Genomic DNA, 18363 nt, shown 5'->3' on the forward strand with positions numbered 1-18363 from the left:
GAGTTGTGTTTCAGAAATATCATCTAGTGACCAGTTGGCAAAGAATGTGAAGAAACGACAATAATTTGCACACCGTGTATACAGACCAAGTCTTTAACGCAAAGATCCTGAGTGTGTGAGTGAGTGAGAGAATGAGTGTGTGAGTGAGTGAGTTACTATGCACTTAGTAATAATCCACCAACACCCGAATTGAGACTGCATCGCCCAAATCAATTTTACCTACAGGAATATTTGTTTTTATTCTTATTACAAGCGGTGAAGTTGAGTGATCCGTTTCCTTTTAAAGTCGATTCCCTGTTTTGGTATCTACCCAATGTTAAGAAGAGTTTATAGCCCTATTTTGAGTTTCTATTTCAGTGACCACACAAAACCGAGTTCACGTCATATTTCTGAAATACATATTGTCTCTTATATGTGAGAAATCTTTACACGAGATGAAAAGAGTGAATGAGTATGGTTCTTACGCTGCTTTTAGCAATTAATATTGCAGCAATTTATCACGATGGGAGACACCAGAAATGGTCTTCACATATTATGCACATGTTGGAACCGAACACGGATCAACGATCGGCCGCTTTAACCACAAGGCTACGTCACCTCCCTGAGAGAGGAAATTAACTGCCGTGTTTTGATATATACATATATGCGTTATGTCAATGCAACTGAAGATATGGAGCTAAACGTACAAAACTGTTTCAAATATAATTATAAAGTTTACTTACAACTGAACAACATGAAGCCATTTCGTTACTTCGTTCTAAATATTCTCTAAATGTTCACATTTCAAAATGAGGAAGTCAGTGCTTTCTGGATCCTTTCGACAAAATGAACAAAGTGGTGATTTTATGTATTTTATTTTATAAAGAAAAGATTTCGTTGGTGAAATTTTGTGGATAATCCTATATTGTAGCCACCTAACTTCAGTACTTTTGATACATTTGTTTGGGATAATGTTGTAAAATCAATTCTTTGTCAGTGAAATGTCTATCTGAAACAAAAAAAAGTGTTATATAAATGTATATTTCAAGCAGATTATTTAATGATTGGTAGTTAAAGGGAAAGATGGGATTTTGCGGCGGTTCTGAAAACTCGTAAATTTTATTTGTGTGTGCGTTTGATCTTATCGCTTCTTTGATTCATTCAAAGGTTAGAAAATTGGTTTTTATCTGATATGTTTTTCGAAAATTCTTCGAATGTTAATAACCTGCCTTCCTCTCGTATAACATCATTAAGAAAAACTGTATCTCCAGTCCTCCAGTTTTCATACAATACCAGTTTCTCATGAATGGTTAGTTTGGAGTTACCCCAAGTAGTCTCATTTTTAATTTGGATTTCTGATAATATACTCGATTCATAGTTTGCAAGAAAGACGTCCCATACAGTAAACACAACTTCCCAAAATATTCTGGATAAATTTGGAATCCATTTTTCATTTCTTTAATTTGCTTTGATTTGCCAGATCAGGTGGAATATGGACTAGGTATTTTTTAAGAATGATATGGCCCCATTTATTATTTGAAGAATTGCCTACTTATCCATTTACGTTCTTGAGCATAAATTACATTTTGTACATCTGGTTCACCCTGTTCCGAGTTTACAGTGAGTATATTCCTTCTCACTTTAGCCGCCTTGTTATTCCATATGCATGTATATTTGAAACATGCTTTTTCTGTAATTTATCGAGCAGTGGTTTTGGGTTCTTGTTGTAATGGCCACACGTTAAAATGGCCACAAACCCCAAGTCAAAATGGCCATACCAAAAAGTCACAATGGCCACACAAAATTGTCAAAATGGCCATACATTATTTTATTGTGTGTTTTTTTAAATACTTGTAATATTTGTATTATTTGATGTCCAGGTGTAAAAATGAAGTTGAAGTTGCTTCAAATCATTTTCAACAAATAATAAATACATACTAATGTATATAGTTTCCTTCCTTGTAAAGGAAACATCCCCAAGTATTCAAAGTATTTTTCAGTCTACTGATAAAAGTAGTCCTGGCATCTGATAGGTCTCTGTGTGTTCCATTAGATCCTAGTAACTTCACCTATGAATCTCCCTGTAATGAAGCCTTTTTAGTCTACATTAATAATACTTGACAGAACTCTGCTTATTTCTGCTGAACCAATATTCTAGGAAGTGTTCGATAGTGATAATGATCGCCATTTCGTATTTCTTAGGCTCATTTGCATTATTAACACGTTATAAGACCTTGCTTTTGGGTGATTGACAGGTTGTCTTTATCATATCCGTAATACATAGATTTTAGCAGGAATGAGCCTAGATCTTCCCAGGAGAATTTTAGAAAGTCCGCAGTGAAGTCATCGGCCTCAGGACCTTCAGGTTTTCATTGTTCGTAGTGCTATCGGCAGGTTTTCTTCTCCTCCAAGACTCTCAGATGCTGCTTTGGTAGTCTGGGTACATCAACATTATGGAAAGAGTCAATCAATTCTATCTGACTATTGTTTAGGGCTATCTATAGTTTTTCATAGAACTATTGTTTAGCTTGGTGCTGTATTGCATTGTTATCTGTAACTATCGTGAGATTTTACTGCTTCTGTAATTCCTTTGTCTAGAAAGTGTCTGGCTTCGAGTTTGCGGAAATATCTGTTTGATTTCTGACCGTATTTCATCCAATTGGAATTTGGTGTTAAATCAACGCTTAGACGACGATTACAAGCATGAAGACAATTCAAAAGCTAGGGAAAAAGTAACGGAACCCTTGATCTCAATGATCGCAGCGAGTGAATGTGGATTTCCCATCCTCATGAGGTACCCCTTGACATCTGGGTTGGACTAGGAGTAGCTAAGATACATAGCGTCATGTAGTGAACGCTATGTATCGTAGCTAGACTAGGAGACATAGTCACAGCGCTTTGTGCACGTTTACTTCACTTTGCTGTACCCGCAACAATCTGGTCATATACCAACGGTGGAGAGTAGAATCTGAGATTGTATTCATTTCCTGCACTTAATTCAGCAGAAGAACTAGTTCGGATCTTTTCCGAATCTTTTTCGGATCGATCGATCGATCGATCGATCGAGAGAGAGAGAGAGAGAGACTAGGAATAGACTTTTGAACATGTGCGATATGCGTTTAATCGGATCCTTGGTAGCAAAGTCATTCCTGTCTACATCACTGTTTCAGTTGAAGAGTTGTTTCGTTTAAAAAATTTATTTTACTTTTTACCTTTTATTATTTTTCTTGCATGGTTTGAGCTTAAATTCATCAAAAGTGCACTGCTGGTAAATGACAATACTACGCAGTTATAGGTTTTCAAACAGAAACATTATATAGGGATTCAAGTTTGACTGGGCACCCGTCTATCGGTTGTGCTACGTTTCGAGCGCATGCCATCAAGGAATCCAGTGTAACTGCAACCCAATCGGAGTATATCCCAGACATTCTCCCAGAAACCTACATCGTGTCATCATCGTTTTAATAATGCTTCATGTAACAGTTATTCCTCTGCCATTGTCCTTTTATTTATTATAAAATACAATCACTTTACTTTTAGTTCACAAGGCAGTGAAGAGAAATGTGCACCGTACAAGGAATTTTAAATGTCGTGTTTGATGAACTATTCGTACGTGTTACGGAAAATAGTACATACAATCAGTAAATATGGCTGCGCCCTGGATAACGTGAACTTTGGACCTGTTGCTAGTACTTTGCACCTGTTTTGCGACCTAGATATGGATGGCAGCAATGTGACAGTGTAGGGAACGTAGGCACAGGTACATCACATGTGGGTCCTCAGCAGGGTGAGCATGGAGGGGGCTGGGAGGCGCCTGAGACACTTACAGGCGGTACTGAGCCCCTCGGGAGCCAGATCTGGGCTGAGGATACGGCTGTCTTCATCAAGTGGAGGTGAGGAAAATAATTGAAAACGCTAAAATGAGCGGACTCATGCAGTGTTTATATCCGATATTTGAATGACATAGCGAAAATAAGGTGAATGTACTCATAGAACGGTCTTTCGGTCAAAGGTCCACATGTAAGACAAGTCTTGACAGTCGCGAACCCTCCGCGCTATAACTTCGTTGATCACCTGAGAGCCAGTGGTCAAGTAGCATGCGACGATGAGAACATTTGTCCTTCTTTGTGGACCGTCGATCACTGGTTCGATCCCGGCCGCATACCAAAAACTGATACTTGTTGTTGCCCTGTCTGCCGTAAAGTGGGAATGAAGCCGCGACTGGACGATACAGTAGGCAGTCTTTTACTGTGCCTGAAATGGGTGGTCATTATATGCTGCATATCCGTCAACCAGCCATCACCAGACAAATTCCTTAAGTGACATGAATTCGAAGCATGAACAAATCATCCCACATAGCAATGACCATGTCCACAATCTCAGGTTGCTATGGTTACTGGTACTCTGTCAAATGTATTTTAGTATTAGTAGTATAGGGAATGACAGTCCGAAAACACTTTTCAAAAACCCCTCTAAAAAGCCTCATTTACTAAATGAGGCTTTGGTGGGACTATTAGCTCTTGCTATTATTGCCCCTACTACAAAGCCACGCCATCACGTTTACCGTGACTTGGCAGGCGGTAATACTGTGCCGTACGGTACGATCAATAATTCTTCTCTTACAAATCCCCTACCCGGCCCATCCCTCAAGTAGTACATATCCACTTTATCTATGTTGTAAGTTTTGACTGACCATATAGGATCGGTGGCTCGCTTACGGCTATGTTATGTTTATATCAATGAAACAGTTTAATGTGAACCGCCTACGATCTCTTTGGTGTTCATAATAAAGGCTTGTTGGGCTTTTTGTATTCCCTGTGCTATGTACTTTTTTTTCTCATCCTCGCTGATAGCAGACTTACGAGACTTGGATCGAATATCTTGTTTCATTTCATTATATTTTTTGAGTTCAGAGAGGATTGAACTAAACTCCTCTTCTGAGATCTTACTGTCAGAGAGTGCCGTGGAAATTCGCTCACTCACTGTGTTGAGTTTTGCTTCAGCCAGAACCCTGATCTCGTCGTGTTTCAATGCCTTACGATTAAGTCTGCGTGATACTAACTTAAGCGCCAACCCTACCAACCCTGTCACCCCAGCCGTTATTTCAATACCTAGCACTATAGGTGCAGCCACGATGGTGGTTAACAACCCAACGCCTGCCGCCCCTAGTCCCATGCTGGTTGCCATAAGGGTAGTGTCAGCCCCATCCACGATATTGAAAGCTCTATTATATTTTTTACATAGTGCTTTCCGCGTGTCACGGTCTTGTTCTAGTTGACGTTTCACATCACATAACTGCCTCAAGCGGAACCCATCTACGGTTTCCAACGTCTTCGCTACTTCCTCTACGACTGGGTACAGACCCATCCTATAATATATATTTTGAAAGATATTTTAATTGGGTTTCAGTTAAAAATCTATCAATGTATTTGAAGTCTACAAGTTGTATACTAGTACTCAGGGTAATAGGTGAGAGGCTAATAGACTTTTCTGTTGTAATAAAAACCCCACTGAGGTTTATTAAGCGGTTTATAGGACCCGTGGGGGTATCCTGTTGTATAACAATACGACAATATTGGTCTATGTGTTCTTTATACCAGTGTATTGACACCCCGGGTAAAAATTGGTGTACTCTTGAGGTGTTTTCATTGTCTAAATAAAAGAAGACTTCTATGATGAGTGTGAAAGGGGGGGATATCTCAAGCTGCCTTTCGTGTAAATACATACTGCTAAATGTTAATTTACTTTCTATTCCAGAACCTAATCCAATTTTTCCTTCATAAAAATATACCGTGTCTGTTGCTTCATTCCCCGTAATGAAACCCCCGGGCCAGATACCGTTATTCGTAATCTTAGAGATATAAATCCACTCCCCTTTTGTTGTGATATAAGGTGAGGTGAATATTAAATTGATCAGCCATTTGGGTTCTTTTAAATCTGATAACGACACCCGTCTGTACACGTTGTCTTTGAAGTGCAGGATGTAGAATTCATCTTCCTCACCAGGCTGATCGAATCCCTCCGTATCTCCCAGGTCGTTAAGTGTAGTGTTGGGATGATGACTGGTCATTATTATATTATTACGATATAATTTCCAACTGGTTTTCTGATAATAATTCAGGGGTTAACTTCATACCCATGAAGTGTATGTTGTCAGGCAGGAAGATATTGATTAGTGATATCTTGTTTTCCACGATCACGTTGACCCCCTGCAGACTGGTCTTGGAGCCGACACCCACCCGCACGTAAACGTTGCAAACTTGATACTGGTGTCGTTTCACCCACCCGAGTTTGATCCCCTTCACGATCTCGACCTCATTCACCGATGGTTCCCCTAGGTAGACTTTGATGATTAATGTTGAGTTTGCCGGTAGACTCTCTAGTATCTTGACCACACCTTCGAATTCAGACACCAACTGCAATTTCACGTTTTGTATGGCCGGTTTACTCGATAGCATGTGGGCTGCTATAGTGTTGACTGGGCTGACGACTATGCTACGTCTCTGAGTTGGGACGTAAGCCACGAGCAGGGTTCCATTGTTCACGACTTTGTTTAGGTGGTTGTCTTTATTATCCGTGAACACGTAAGGGGAGACGAGTATAATATTGAGAAACCATTTGTTATCGGGTAACAACACCCACTTGTCATCTTCGGTGAAGACGAGCATATATGGTTTGTTTTTGATGACGGTAGTGCTCTCAACATCGTTTAAGTCGAACAGTTTACCTCCGAATGATGGGTATATTCTCCAGTTGTCATCACCGGTGTTGACGAGGGTGTATTTAGTGTTGGCTGTTGCTCCTGTGGTATCTATCATATCACTTAGGGTTCCACCGGAGGGGATTTCAACGCGTTTGTAAATGTTGTTTTTCAGTTGCAAGGCATACGATTTACCATCTACTCCGGGAGCGTCGAAACCGCGTGTGTCTCCGAGGTCGGAGATCCCGATATTGACACATTTTTTCACTCCGGGCCCTTGTGCGCTGGTCATGTTACGTGAAGCGTTAAGCTGAGGTATCCTATATTTACAGGATTATGATTTATATCTAACACCGATATTGTCAGCTCAGGTATGTTGCCCTGGGTTAATCTCTTATACTGCCGTGGTGAAAACGACTCGGTTCTACCGTCGTTGAATTTCTCAGTTTTCACCGGCACTGCTCTCAGTATAGTGGAAGGGTGGCCTCCTTGAATGTTATACGTTGTGCTAACCTGACCTAGATGAATGTATAGCTCTCGGTACGGTACTAGTTCGGGTAACTTCGTGCCTGTGACGGTTGTTGTTGGTTTTATCTCGTCAGGAGACATACCGAGTATCCTCGCTAATGGTCGGCCGAGCCTCAAGGAGGTTCTTCCGTTGTTGATTAACACCACTGTGCCGTTTGAGTCGTTCATTTTGAGTTCGGCTCCCAGGGGTTTGAAGACCTCGTCGTTTAGAGAGCACACGCTGTAGTAGCCGTCAGTTATTTGACTGCGAGTTCCACTGACGAACAGCTTATTGTTGCTGATATTAATGTTAGTCCATTGCGGTAGGTAGGTGATATCGCAGAGTGCGACTTCGAGTTGACCTGACGTGTTATCGATCGCGTGCGTCAGCTGAACGGCCTCACCGCTAGTTATTCCTGGAAGTGTTATGTACATATTATAATATATAAATTATATAATATAATATGGATTTAGCACACTTGAAAATCGTGGTGAATGCAGATGGCACGGGGTTTAAAACAACCTTTATTGATATCTTTGAAAAGTATGTCGTGTCCGTTAATAACGCGCAGGCGGTGGTAAACTGGAATCAAAACCCAATACAGTTTTGGCAGAACCAACTCAACTTTGCTGTGTGGTGTGCGACGACAGGGTCGGGTGTGACACCAGACTACGGTATAGACGAACTGAGTAAGGCGGTTGTTTTGTTTCATATTTATTATCAAACGAGACGAATATTGAAGGAAATAAGTGCTCCTCTTCCCCAAGATAAAGCGTGGAGTATGACGAATAACCCCTATGATAGACGCGCTTATGAACGTATTTGTGGGGAGTTTGAGATTCCAACGAATAAAGACTTTCGCCTTCCTGGTGTGAACCATGGTCTCGGTATAGTTCTCGTGTACTTCTACAGGTCCGGAAAATATTATGCTGGTTCTAAAGATGGTTCATACAACCCACACCGTCATACATTTACAGGCCCCACAACGAATGAACAGATCCATGTCAGCTGTATAAAACAAACAAGTCCTGATGCAGCCACAGCCTGGACTAAAATGATCTCAAAAACATCGAAAGGATTCACTCGTGCTGGTACAATACGCTTGAATGACTCAATTCGAACGTACGTGTGGGCGCTGTTGGGTGCGCAGTCGATGACGCGTTCTAACATCCTCGGTAAGGGAACTGCTTACGACGCTCAGACACAATTCGTTTCCAACGTTGAGGATGCTATCAATTCTCCAGTTGATCTCCCGCGGGCCATCGACCGTTACCAAAACGTGTTAGAATACGCCAGATCGAAAGTCAATTACGTGTTCGGTGTGGGGTTGTACATGGCCCCGAGTGATATGCAACTGAGAGTAAAAAAAGTGGTGGGTTATAACAACAAAATAGTCATAGCCACGGCGGACCAAAAGTTGGGTATCAACCCCGATATTAACACCCCACATATCCCACACATCCCACCACGTGAAAAGGGTATAGTGGCGCCACCTCCGGAGCCTAAAGTTCATGTGGAGGTACCCCCCACACACTCTCATATTCAGGCTCAGCAGCATATTGATAATAAAACAACTTTAGTGATTGGTGGGGTAACTTTGGGACTTATTTGGTTAAAGATTTCTTAGCCGCTACGTACACCAGACCCGCCACGGCGACGATGGCTGCCCACAGGTTTTGACTGAGCCACATGGCAGTTTTAGACAGAGCGCTCAACAACCACGAGACGATGCTACCCAGGATGCCGGGAAGGGCTTCGGCGGCTTTACCAGCCAGTTTAGCTAGGCCTTCCCCGAGTTTTTTGATCCAGTCTTTAACACCACCACCACCACTTGGAGTTCCGCCACCTCCTGTAGACCCAACAGGGGCACCCCCCACCAGTGACACCACCAAGGTTGATATGATGAAACCCAATGCAGTCAGAATGCTGGCGATGGTGACCCCTTGCTCCCGGAATAATATCCGAATCTTGTTGGCTAAAGTTGTATCCTCATTCAGTATTCTATCGATTGTTTCCCGAATACGACTGATCTGGGATCGAAGATGTTCACGATTCGAGGAAGCGGCTTCCAATCGTGTACGTTTCTCGTCTTCTAAATCACGTATTCGTTCATTGATGCGACGCTTCATATCATCGTCGTCAGTTTCGGTGAGTTTGGTTTTTTCCCTAGCGATGTGCTCGTCGATTTCGTTCAGTTTCCCCATGTTGTTCACGAGTTCTCCACGCACGCGTTTCACGGCTTCATCTAAGCCGCGCAGTTCCCTTACCGGAAAGTCAAATCCCGGTAACGGTTTGTCCCAGTAGGTGCTCAACAGTTTTTCTATGCTGTCCGAGGCTTCTGTAGCACGCTCTGGCGTCATTTCATCTATAGTGGTGAGGTGGGATCTGGTAGCTTGCAGATCTTCTTTAACGGTTTTAGGTATTGCACCACCGTAATCACGCATGTTTAGATGTTCACGGATAAATTCAGCACCACCATTGCGGCTGGCTAGAGTTGACAAGGCCAGTGGTTTTTTATTAATCTTGTTAAAGAGGTCAACCTTTGGGGCAGACTTAAGACGTAGAACACCCTTTGTATCAATAAAAAAATCCTTATGGTATCGACCCTGGGGTTCAACGTAGTTTTTATCATTTTTTAAACTTTCGTAATAATCATTTACCGTTGTTTCCAAGAGTTCTTGGCTCAATGGTGAACTAGTAAATGAGGTCTCCTGCTCATCATCGAATGCCTGGGCACTATCGTCCCACATATCATCCATAGGTATGTCTTCATCCATTAGTATTAAAAATATATTTCTTTTATATAACAATGTACGGTAGAAAATTAGATCCTTTCAGAAAATTGAGAGAGCCATTAGGTGCCAGAGCCGTGCGACAGTCGGTGACCATCACCAACAATCCCAGCAAGATAGACCAGAACCAAACTCTGCTGGTTAGATTTCCAAACCTTGGTGAGAATGACCTCATTGTACCAGGCACTGTTCGACTGGCGTTCAATATCACGTTGACCTCCGACAACGACAAACGCGAGCTAGTGCGGAACGTGGGTCGAGCTATCATCAAGAAAACGACCGTCAAGATCAGCGGTAACGAGGTACTGAGCATCGATGACAGCGACGTGTTTCACTGCTACAAGGATCTCTGGAAAAGCGAGAGAGAACGAGTCAATGATGTGTACCAGGGTATCAGCAAATCAACCCGGGCGCGCATAGGATACGTCTTCACGACAGACCAGCAAGACAAGCTATCGGACGGTGAAAAGGCCATCGCTCTAGCATACGGGAATCGATTCTGCGTGCCGCTCGACTTCGAGTTGCTCACGGGACACGCGCCGTTTTACCAGGCCGCGCTGGGTGATAGGCTCGAATACGAGCTCACGTTTAACGATTATAGCAAAGTAGTGCGTACGCCGAACGGTGATGAGGCCAGTTATGCCATAGACAACATCTCTCTGGAGTTCGACATGGTCACTAGCCCGGAGCTGGCCAGGCAGGTTCGAAGCCAGTACTCTGGGAAGATGGCTATCCTGTACGATCGTGTACTGAGGCATAGATCAGTCGTGCGAGATAAGAGCGACACTGTGTGGAATATCAACCTGAACGTGCCGGCGCGATCGATGAAAGGTATCCTGGTCGTCCCCGTGGAGGATTACGATCCATTCCGGAGGGACAGCGAGAAGTTTTTCAACCCCGAGATTGAAAAGGTGGAAGTTACCATCGAGGGCGTGCCCAACCAGCTGTTCAGTCATGGTATGAGGCCACACCAGCAGTGGGATGAGATAAAAAAGCTACCAGTGGGGGATTACATAACAAAGGACCTGGACCTCGGCTCCGTGCAGATCGGTGAATACCTGACCACCAAGTACGCCCTATGGTTGGACATGCGATCCACGGATGATGATAAACTGCACGGTAGCGGGCGCCGTATAGATAACGGCAGCGAAGGGATAACCATCCAGATTACTAAGAAGGCTCAAACCGCTGGTAAGTTGAAATTATATCTGTACGTTATTATGGACGCGCAACTTAATATAGACAATGGGAGATTCGTGCAAGCCATCTACTGATGGGGGGTACCCCCCCATACCCCCCAATAAACTACCAACCTCTGGGGGGTGTGGGGGTCTCCCCCTCCCCACTGACCCACACTGCGCCATAGTGTGCGGGCAGACTGGCTGTGGGAAGACAGTTTTCGTGTTGGATATGTTGGAGGGTTACTACAAGGATGTGTTCGATAACATCGTTATCATGTGCCCTACTCTGAGCATGAATAAAACGTACGCGCGACCTTGGGTAATGACGGACCCTGACGTACACAAAATCGACCCTGGAACACGCCTGCAGGACTGGTTGAAAGCTCTTCACGAGAAATTTAAAGGGGAACCGACGCTGTTTATACTGGACGACTGCAGCGCTAATCGTGAGATAACAAAAAAGAGAGACATGCTATCGTACCTGGCCTTCTCCGGCCGGCATGCAAATCACAGCGTCTGGGTGCTAACGCAGAAGTTCAACTCGGTGTTGAAAGACCTCAGGGAGCAGACGCGATGGGTGGCCTTATTTCACTGCAAGGACAGGGATTCGTTCGAGGAGTGTTTGAGAGAGAACGATGTGATGAGTAAATTAGAACGGGAACGGGTGAAGAAACAGCTCGCTGAAACTAAACACGCTAAGCTCGTTCTAAAGACCGACCAACCAGTAGCATATAGAGTGTGCTAAAGCTAAGCTAAAGCTAAGCAAAGCTAAGCAAAGCTAAGCAAATGCTAAGCATAGCTATGATATTTGAAGTATTTGTCGTGTGCAACTTAACCTTCATTTCTCTGTGTTTTGTTTGTATCGGGTATTATATAGTTAAAACTAAATCTTACTTGTTATATTATAAGATGGAGTGTGAGGAATTGCTCGAACAATTGTCTGTGGAGGGTTCCCCAACTGGGGATTCCCCCAAGCGAGAGAAACTGGTGGCGTTGGCTGTTGGCGGCAAAGCCAAACATTACTTTGGAGACTACACTCCAGATAAAATCAACAAAATGTCAGCCGAAGAAATCGATAAGCTGTACGCTAGATACGAGTCCCGACTCGGAGCAGAAATGACAAAGACAATAGGATCGGCTATGACCCAGATATACACCGGTATTGTATCACACTTCCTTCCCATTCCACCAGAGCGCCGACTTTACCTGTGGGAGGACCTAGATAAAGACCCTTTTATCGAACACGCCGTGAGCTCTATCAGCTGCGGGCTGTACCACAAATATGGTATGTTGTTGGCTCCAGTGACGGCGGCGATTATCACGGCAAAACATTGCCAATTTGAGAGAAAGAATAATAATAATAGTATAGATGGATGCTGCACAGGAAACCCCAGTGGATTCACAGGAACCAGTGACGGTGGAGACCCCAGTGGTGGTACCTCCAACAGTAACCAGACAGAAGAATCCTAAGAGAGTAGCTGCCGGTAAAAAACGGTGGTGTAACCAACATAAAGTGACCAACCCAACCCGACTGTTGTTGGCTGTAGGCGTAACTGCTGCCTTGGCTATCTCGTGGTTATATACACGTGAGGGACGTGAGGTGGTACCTGAGGTGGTAACCCCCACTGTTGGGGGTGTGGGGGGTACCCCCACCGTCGACCCGCATATCATGTTATAATTTAAAATATTTTATATCATATACATAATGTCTGAGGGGAAAACGTTCGTCAACGACGCATACCACGCCACAGTGGTAGCCAGTCTAGCCGTAGGGTACGCTCGGTTAACTAAAATGGTGCTTAAACAACCAACTATCAAGCTAGATTTCAACCTGCAGGATATGGGTATGCTCATAATGAACCTTGGTATGGCGATGGCCACAAAAGACATCCTAGTAAAACAAGGAATAATACCTGATAATATAATGAAATAAATATAGGGATGGCCACGATAGCTATGATGGTTGGTGGGGCGTTAGTGAATGCCCTGGCATTTTCCGGGAGTAATTTCCTCTTCTCGAAACTACGAGATGATCACGCGGCTGAAATACAGGAAGAAAGGAAGCGACACGATCTCGCTACTGAGAAATTACAAAGAGCACAGGCTGATTACGCTAAAAAACGCCTCCAGAGGATCGATTTTATTAACGAACAGCTCAAGCGTGAAAACCATGCCGTTCAAACATTCAACGATGTCGATGAAGCAATGAAAGAATACTATCTACTAACTGGTAAACAATTGGAACCGCTCAATAAACCCACACTCGCTCAGTACTACACACCATCCAAGGGACAAATGAATCGTGAACTGGGCTTCATAGTGTTGGGTATAGCAGCTACTGCGTTGGTTGCGAAGCAATTAAACTAAAATACCTATATAAGTAAACATGAGACCCGCTCCATACCGATGCGAATATATACTTATGGGGAAGACCGAGGCCTGTGGTAGGAAATGCAGGAATCAGGGGTTCTGTTGTTTCCATATGGGAAGTCCTAACTACACGTGTTCTGTGTGTGGTATCGGGGTTAAAGGACACTACTGTTTATGTAAAGCTCACGGAGCGAACGTAGTCAGACATCAACTCATATACGAGAATAAAAAAGACTACATAAAAGAACGTAGGCGACTGCTCAAGATAAAATCCAATTAGAGATTGGTTCTCTTAGGTGTAAACATGTCTTGAATATGGAAGCCTATCTTACGGTAAAACAATTAAAAGCTATAGCAAAACAGCTTGGATGCCGGCGTTATTCAAACCTGGGGAGAGCCGGGTTAATCGAATTGTTATCAAATAACCAAACACTGATCGATGCCTACATAGATTCACACAAGCTGTTGGAAGACTTACGAGAATTGTGGCCAACAAACCGAGTTTGGTTAATAAGTGATTAAAATATTTTTTATCAAGAGTGGAGGAGTTACCTCCCCTTACTGTGAACCAATTAGACATTAGTTCTCTTAGGTGTAAACACAATGACTACTGTGCGCGAGCTCAAGAGGGTCGCAAAACAGAGAGGTGTTATCGGGTATTCTAGAATGCGGAAGCCAGCATTGTTGAGATTACTAGGTTTAGAAGTCCCTCCTACAGTAAAACAGTTAAAAGCTCAAGCGAAACAGCTTGGATACACGGGTTATTCAAAATTGGGGAAAGCCGGGTTAACTGCATTGTTATCACATACCCCAGTAGCACGTCCAACTGTAAAACAACTGAAAGCCGAGGCACACGATTTGGGTTTAGGTGGGTATTCTCGTATGAGAAAACCACAGCTTGTAGAATTATTACGACAGAATAGAGCTATTGACCTACAGTTTGTGCGCACTGAACACGCCGTAGGCAATTATTTGAGAGGTTGGCGCATGCACATTGATAGAAACATAGACATTACAGATATTAAGCCTCTGATAGCTGATAAGGTCAACCAGGAACTAAATAATCTAGGAAGTATCAAGTTTCAGATCACAGTGAAAATGTCGCTCGATAAGCAGGTTGGGAGTACCACTGAGTATTTTCAACCTTACTTCCGAGGTAAACAAGAGGTCGTCACACATGCAGAGACCATTGACACATCAATCGATAATAGTTTTCAGCAGATACGAGAATACCTAGAACGCTACACACACATGGGGTCCGGGTGGGCTGTAGATAAAATCGATAACGTCTATCTAGACATAGCTAAATACGTGCCGTTCAGAGGTGGGTCATACCTAGACTTGCCTCCCTACTATAAGAACAAACAAGCCATAGTAAACATTAAGAATAGAGGAAACGATTGCCTGAGGTTATCTCTAAGGTCAGCCATATTTCCAGCTGCCACTAATCCGAACAGGCCTTCTAATTATCCACAGGATGATGGGCTCAACTGGGATGGTATAGATGAACCAACCCCAATAACCCAGATTACTAAAGTAGAAAAACAGAATAATCTGGCTATAAATGTTTTTGGTCACGAAGGTAATACAACAATAATACACAGGGTCAGCCCGGTGAAGGATTGTCAAGTTATTAATTTATTCATGATTCAAAAAGGTGAAAAGTATCACTACACGTGGATAAAACATCTCAGCCGGTTGTTACACGACCAGTCGAAACACGATGGGGAAAAACACTTTTGTGTACGATGCCTACACTGTTTCAGTCGGGCTGATTTATTAGAATCCCACCTGGAGGATTGCCAAGGTGTTGGGCAGACGGCCATACGAGTCGACATGCCTAAGGAAGGTGAAAATATCCTAAAATTCGACAATCACAAGAATCAAATGTCTGTGCCTTATATTATATATGCCGACTTCGAAGCCTTAGTGGCTGCCGCCGGCGAGGCTCCCAGTGGTGCCTTCACACACAAAACACAAGAGCATAAAGCCTGTTCGTTTGGATACATTGTCGTCCGTTGTGATGGGGAAACGAAAGCTCCGGTAGTGTATAGGGGTCCTGACGCGGCTGAAAGGTTTCTAAAGTGCTTGCAGGAGGAAGAAAAAATTATTAGGAATGCATTGTATAAAATCGCTCCAATGTGTATGACCAGAGCCGACAAGCTAGCTCACGCCAGTAGCACTAACTGCCACGTGTGCGACTCGCCACTTAATGGTGATTCGGTGAGAGATCACTGCCATATAACTGGTAAGTATAGAGGCGCCGCTCACAACGCGTGCAACCTCAAGCTTAAAATCAATCCTAAGACAATAAACATCCCCGTTGTCTTTCACAACTTGAGAGGATACGACTCTCACTTGATCATGCAGGCCATCGCGAAAATCGATGGTAATATATCATGCATTCCCAACAACATGGAGAGATACATCTCCTTCAGTTTAAACGGACTTAGGTTCATTGACTCGTTTCAGTTCCTCCTGTCGTCACTCGACAGTCTGGTCAAGGCCAACAATACCTTCCCTATCACCGATCGATACACAGACGCCGAGACTAGACACCTGCTCATGAGGAAGGGCGTATACCCATATGAGTACATGGATAGTTGGGCTAAGTTCACAGAGACCAGACTACCTCCTATCGACTGCTTTTATAGCAAGCTGAATGAGGCGTCCGTCTCACGAGACGATTACTCGCACGCGATTAACGTATGGAATAAACTTGGTTGTAAGAACCTTGGCGATTATCACGACCTGTACTTGAGGACAGATGTACTGCTGTTAACCGACGTGTTCGAGACGTTTCGGCAAACATGTTTAAAGCAGTATAAACTCGACCCCGCATGGTATTACACCAGCCCAGGTCTGTCGTGGGACGCCTTGCTTAGAAAGACCGGAGTTAATTTGGAATTGCTCACAGATTACGACATGCACCTATTCATTGAGAAAGGCTTGCGAGGTGGGATTTCCATGGCATCCAAACGATACGCTAAAGCAAATAATCAATACGTGAAAGGTTACGATCCTAACAAACCAACCAATCACATTCTCTACCTCGACGCAAATAACCTGTACGGCTGGGCTATGAGTCAGTATCTACCTACAGGAGGATTCGAATGGGTACCAAACGTTGATGTTATGAGCATTGCACCAGATTCGAACAAAGGGTATATCCTCGAAGTTGACTTAGAGTATCCCAAGGAATTACACACATCGCACAACAGCTATCCCCTTGCACCCGAACGTATGAAGGTTAACACAGACTGGATGTCTGAGTACCAACATAACTTGTCAGGTGGTCGTGTGGCGGACGTTGAAAAACTCGTGCCTAACTTAATGAATAAGACCAAGTACATCGTTCACTATCGCAACCTACAGCTGTACCTGTCGTTGGGTATGAGGCTGGCTAAAATACACAGGGTGCTCATGTTCGACCAGAGCCCATGGATGGAGCCCTACATCAGAATGAACACAGACCTACGAAAAAAAGCCACCAGTGATTTTGAGAAAAATCTCTACAAGCTCATGAATAACTCGGTGTTTGGTAAGACTATGGAAAACCTGAGGAAACGCGTAACCGTGAAACTGGTTAGATCTAGTGAGGAAGACAAGCTCAGGAAATTGATAGCCAGTCCGGCATTCAACCGTAATAAAATATTCACAGACGACCTAGTTGCCATACACATGAAGAAAAGTCACATAAAATTCAACCGACCTGTTTACGTTGGGATGAGTATCCTCGATTTATCCAAACACCTGATGTACGACTTTTACTACAACGAGCTTAAGAAACAGTACGGCGACAGGTGTGAAGTGCTGTACACTGACACGGATTCCCTGCTGATGGAGATTCGAACCGAGGACGTGTACGAGGATATGAAAAAACACATCGATTTATACGACACCAGCGACTATCCTAAGACCCATACCATGCACAGCACGGTAAATAAAAAGGTCCTAGGTAAGATGAAGGACGAGTGTGCTGGCACGCCAATAGCTGAGTACATAGGTTTGAGGCCTAAGATGTACTCCATATTGAAAGCCGACAATAGTGAGATCCGAAAAGCTAAAGGGGTTAAGAAGTATGTGGTGAAACAACACATCAAACACGCCAGATTCAAGGAGGCCCTGTTCAAGACCCGTACCTTTAGGCATAAGATGAACACGCTTAGAAGTGATGGACATAAGATATACGGACTGACTATAAACAAGACGTCCCTATCGCCTATGGACACGAAACGTTGGATAGCTATTGATGGTATAAACACATACGCGTATGGACATGAAAAAATTTGAGGCTATTTATTACAGCCCGCGTGGATATTGGAAAGGAGCTAGCGCAGTAGATAAGCTATCTAAAATGGCGCGAGTATCACCAGAGAAAGCCAAAGCGTGGCTTGAAAAACAAGCCCTGTGGCAGATCTATTTGCCGGCGCCACGCTACGTACCTAGAAGGAGTTTCGGAATTAACATACCTAATAGCATTCACCAGGCAGACCTACTGTTCCTACCTCATGATAAGAGGTACAAGTATGCCTTAACCGTAGTGGACGTAGCCAGTCGTTACAAGGAAGCCGAACCCTTGACCACGAAAGATTCGGCCAAAGTAGCCAAAGGATTAGAACGCATATACAAACGCAGCCCGCTGACTTGGCCAACAGAGCTGCAAGTTGATCCAGGACGGGAGTTCATGGGTGCCGTTTCACAACTGCTAGCCAAACACGATACAAAGGTCAGACGTGGCACGGCCGGAGCCCATCGCAGCCAAGCTATAGTTGAGAGATTTAATAGGACTTTGGCTGAGCGTTTGTTCGGCCATCAATATGCTAGGGAAAT

General features: G+C 43.7%; 1 protein-coding gene across 1 annotated transcript in view; it reads left to right on the forward strand.

The window, feature by feature from the left end:
- Positions 1–3649: 3649 nt before the first annotated feature.
- Positions 3650–18363, forward strand: part of LOC137281856 (von Willebrand factor A domain-containing protein 8-like) — a 59589-nt gene continuing 44875 nt past the window's right edge. The window contains exon 1 of the mRNA XM_067813510.1: positions 3650–3872. Coding sequence (XP_067669611.1) covers positions 3749–3872 — 124 coding nt within the window. The 5' untranslated portion in view covers positions 3650–3748. The remainder of the gene's footprint in view (positions 3873–18363) is intronic.

The sequence above is a fragment of the Haliotis asinina genome, chromosome 4, assembly GCF_037392515.1.
Source record: "Haliotis asinina isolate JCU_RB_2024 chromosome 4, JCU_Hal_asi_v2, whole genome shotgun sequence".
In the NCBI taxonomy this organism is placed as follows: Eukaryota; Metazoa; Mollusca; class Gastropoda; order Lepetellida; family Haliotidae; genus Haliotis; species Haliotis asinina.